Genomic DNA, 2,500 nt, shown 5'->3' on the forward strand with positions numbered 1-2,500 from the left:
ACATGATTAAATGTAAAAAAAAAAAAAAAAAAAAAAAAAAAAAAAAAAAAAACATTGGCTTGAAAGTTAACATTTAAAGGATACAAAAAATGTAGCAGTCATAATATATACTGAAAACCCTTTCGAGAAACAAGATAATAAACCCCGAAATAGATGAATATTGAGAAAAATGAGTCAGATAAGAGTGGAAAGATATTAAGAATTAGACCTTATGAAATCTTTTATCAAATTATTTATTTTTCCTTTGAAGTCGACGTTACAGACTCCCTTTCAAAGGCATTGGGAAAAAAACGTCTCGAGAAAAGATGATGTGTTTGGGAAAACCGTTTTATATAAAGAAGGAAAATATTGTCACTTGGCATTCCGTGGGCTTCCAGAGAAAAAAAAGAAAAGAAAAAGAAAATATGTAAAGGTCGGTCTGAATGGTGTGAGAACGAAGGCCATATATTGGCGGGGAAAATTCCTTTCTCTCTCCTGAAAGAGACAAACGAACAGTCAGAAGAGAGAAAGAGAAGGAGGGAGAGAGAGAGAGACTGACTGACTGACAGACAAACATAAAGAGAGAAAAAGAGACAGACATACAGACAGATGGATAGATGAAGAGAGAGAGGAAAAAAGAAAAGAAAAATGAAAGAGAGACATGAAGGGAGACAGTGAAAGAAAGAGAGAGAGAGAGAGAGAGAGAGAGAGAGAGAGAGAGAGAGAGAGAGAGAGAGAGAGAGAGAGAGAGAGAGAGAGAATAACTGAAGGAGCTTTCTTGGAAGATTCCCTAAAGGAGGAACACGTGATCGCAGCATCCGCTCGAGGAAGACCAGGCGCCGCGTACTGGAAGGCGTAAGAACTGGCTGCCAGACACGAGCGCCGCGGAGGAGCATTTCTTTTGCTTTATTTTTTTGCTGCGCTCTCTCTCTCCCCTCCTTTCTCTCTCTCTCTCTCTCTCTTTCTCTCTCTCTCTCTCTCTCTCTCTCTCTCTCTCTCTCTCTCTCTCTCTCTCTCTCTCTCTCTCTCTCTCTCTCTCTCTCTCTCTCTCTCTCTCTCTCTCTCTCTCTCTCTCTCTCTCTCTCCTTCTCTCCCTCTCTCTCTCTCTCTCTCTCTCTCTCTGTTACCCTCCCATCATTCTGGTAACTGTCGGTACTCAATCTATCGCCCAGATTCTAACCTTTTTTATTGTTTATTATTCTCCCTTTCCTGCGCATTACCCTCCTTCTCTTTTTTGTGTCTTTCTTTTTTTTCTTTCTTCTTCTAATACTTTCACCTTTCTTTTTCCTACTTCTACTTCTGTTACCACTACTACTACTACTACTACTAGTAATAATAATAATAACAATAATAATAATGATAATAATAATAATAGTAATAATGATAATAATGACAATAATAAACATGATACTAATGATAATAATAATAATAGTAATAATAATAATAATAATAATAATAATAATGATAATGATAATAATAAAAATGATAATAATAATAATAATAGTAATAATAATAATGATAATAATAATAATAAAATAACACCATCATTCCTATCCATTTTTCTCTTCGAACTGTACGACGCTGCCCTCGAAGCCAGTCCTTCCAGAGGCCGCGAGAGGCCGTCCCTCGGGAAGGAGCGAAAGGACAGCGGGCGAGGGGAATCCTGGGCGGGATTTGGGTGACATTGCAGAAAAGGGGAGGATCCCAGGCCTTCGTGGGGTGGAATCCTTAAGGGTGAGGGTTGGGGACTAAGGGTAAGGGTGAGGGTGAAGGTTAGGGACTTAGGGTGCGGGTGAGGGAGGAGGTTTGGGTGCATTGCGAAAAGGGAGAGGTTGGGACTTAGGGTGGGGTGATTAGGGTGAGGTTGGGACTAAGGGTGCGGGTGAGGAGAAGGTTGGGATAGGGGGTTGAGGGGAGCGGACTAAGGGTGCGGGTGAGGGAGGAGGTTGGGGACTAAGGGTGCGGTGAGGGAGGAGGTTGGAGACTAAGGGTGCGGGTGAGGGAGAGGTTGGGGACTAAGGGTGCGGGTGAGGGAGGAGGTTGGGGACTAAGGGTGCGGGTGAGGGAGGAGGTTCGAGACTAAGGGTGCGGTTGAGGGAAGAGGTTGGAGACTAAGGGTGCGGGTGAGGGTGAAGGTTAGGGACTTAGGGTGCGGGTGAGGGAGGAGGTTGGGGACTAAGGGTGCGGGTGAGGGAGAAGGTTGGGGACTAAGGGTGCGGGTGAGGGAGGAGGTTGGGGACTAAGGGTGCGGGTGAGGGTGAAGGTTGGAGACTAAGGGTGCGGGTGAGGGGGAAGGTTGGAGACTAAGGGTGCGAGTGAGGGAGGAGGTTGGAGACTAAGGGTGCGGGTGAGGGAGATGGTTGGGGACTAAGGGTGCGGGTGAGGGAGAAGGTTGGGGACTTAGGGTGCGGGTGAGGGAGGAGGTTGGAGACTAAGGGTGCGGGTGAGGGGGAAGGTTGGAGACTAAGGGTGCGGGTGAGGGAGATGGTTGGGGACTAAGGGTGCGGGTGAGGGAGAAGGT

The 2,500-nt window shown here is 45.4% G+C and overlaps 2 protein-coding genes across 4 annotated transcripts in view; one reads left to right on the forward strand and one right to left on the reverse strand.

Annotated features, from left to right (window-relative positions):
- Positions 1-2,500, forward strand: part of LOC125040976 — a 170,472-nt gene that overhangs the window by 123,494 nt on the left and 44,478 nt on the right. The window lies entirely within an intron of this gene.
- LOC125040426 (proline-rich receptor-like protein kinase PERK2) overlaps positions 1,530-2,500 on the reverse strand; it is a 7,365-nt gene continuing 6,394 nt past the window's right edge. Inside the window, exons 3-5 of the mRNA XM_047634979.1 lie at positions 2,444-2,500; positions 2,060-2,218; positions 1,530-1,727 (exon numbers count right to left, since the gene is read on the reverse strand). The exon at positions 2,444-2,500 is cut by the window's right edge and continues 102 nt beyond it. Coding sequence (XP_047490935.1) covers positions 1,530-1,727; positions 2,060-2,218; positions 2,444-2,500 — 414 coding nt within the window. The remainder of the gene's footprint in view (positions 1,728-2,059; positions 2,219-2,443) is intronic.

Source organism: Penaeus chinensis, chromosome 29 (genome assembly GCF_019202785.1).
Source record: "Penaeus chinensis breed Huanghai No. 1 chromosome 29, ASM1920278v2, whole genome shotgun sequence".
Lineage (NCBI taxonomy): Eukaryota > Metazoa > Arthropoda > Malacostraca > Decapoda > Penaeidae > Penaeus > Penaeus chinensis.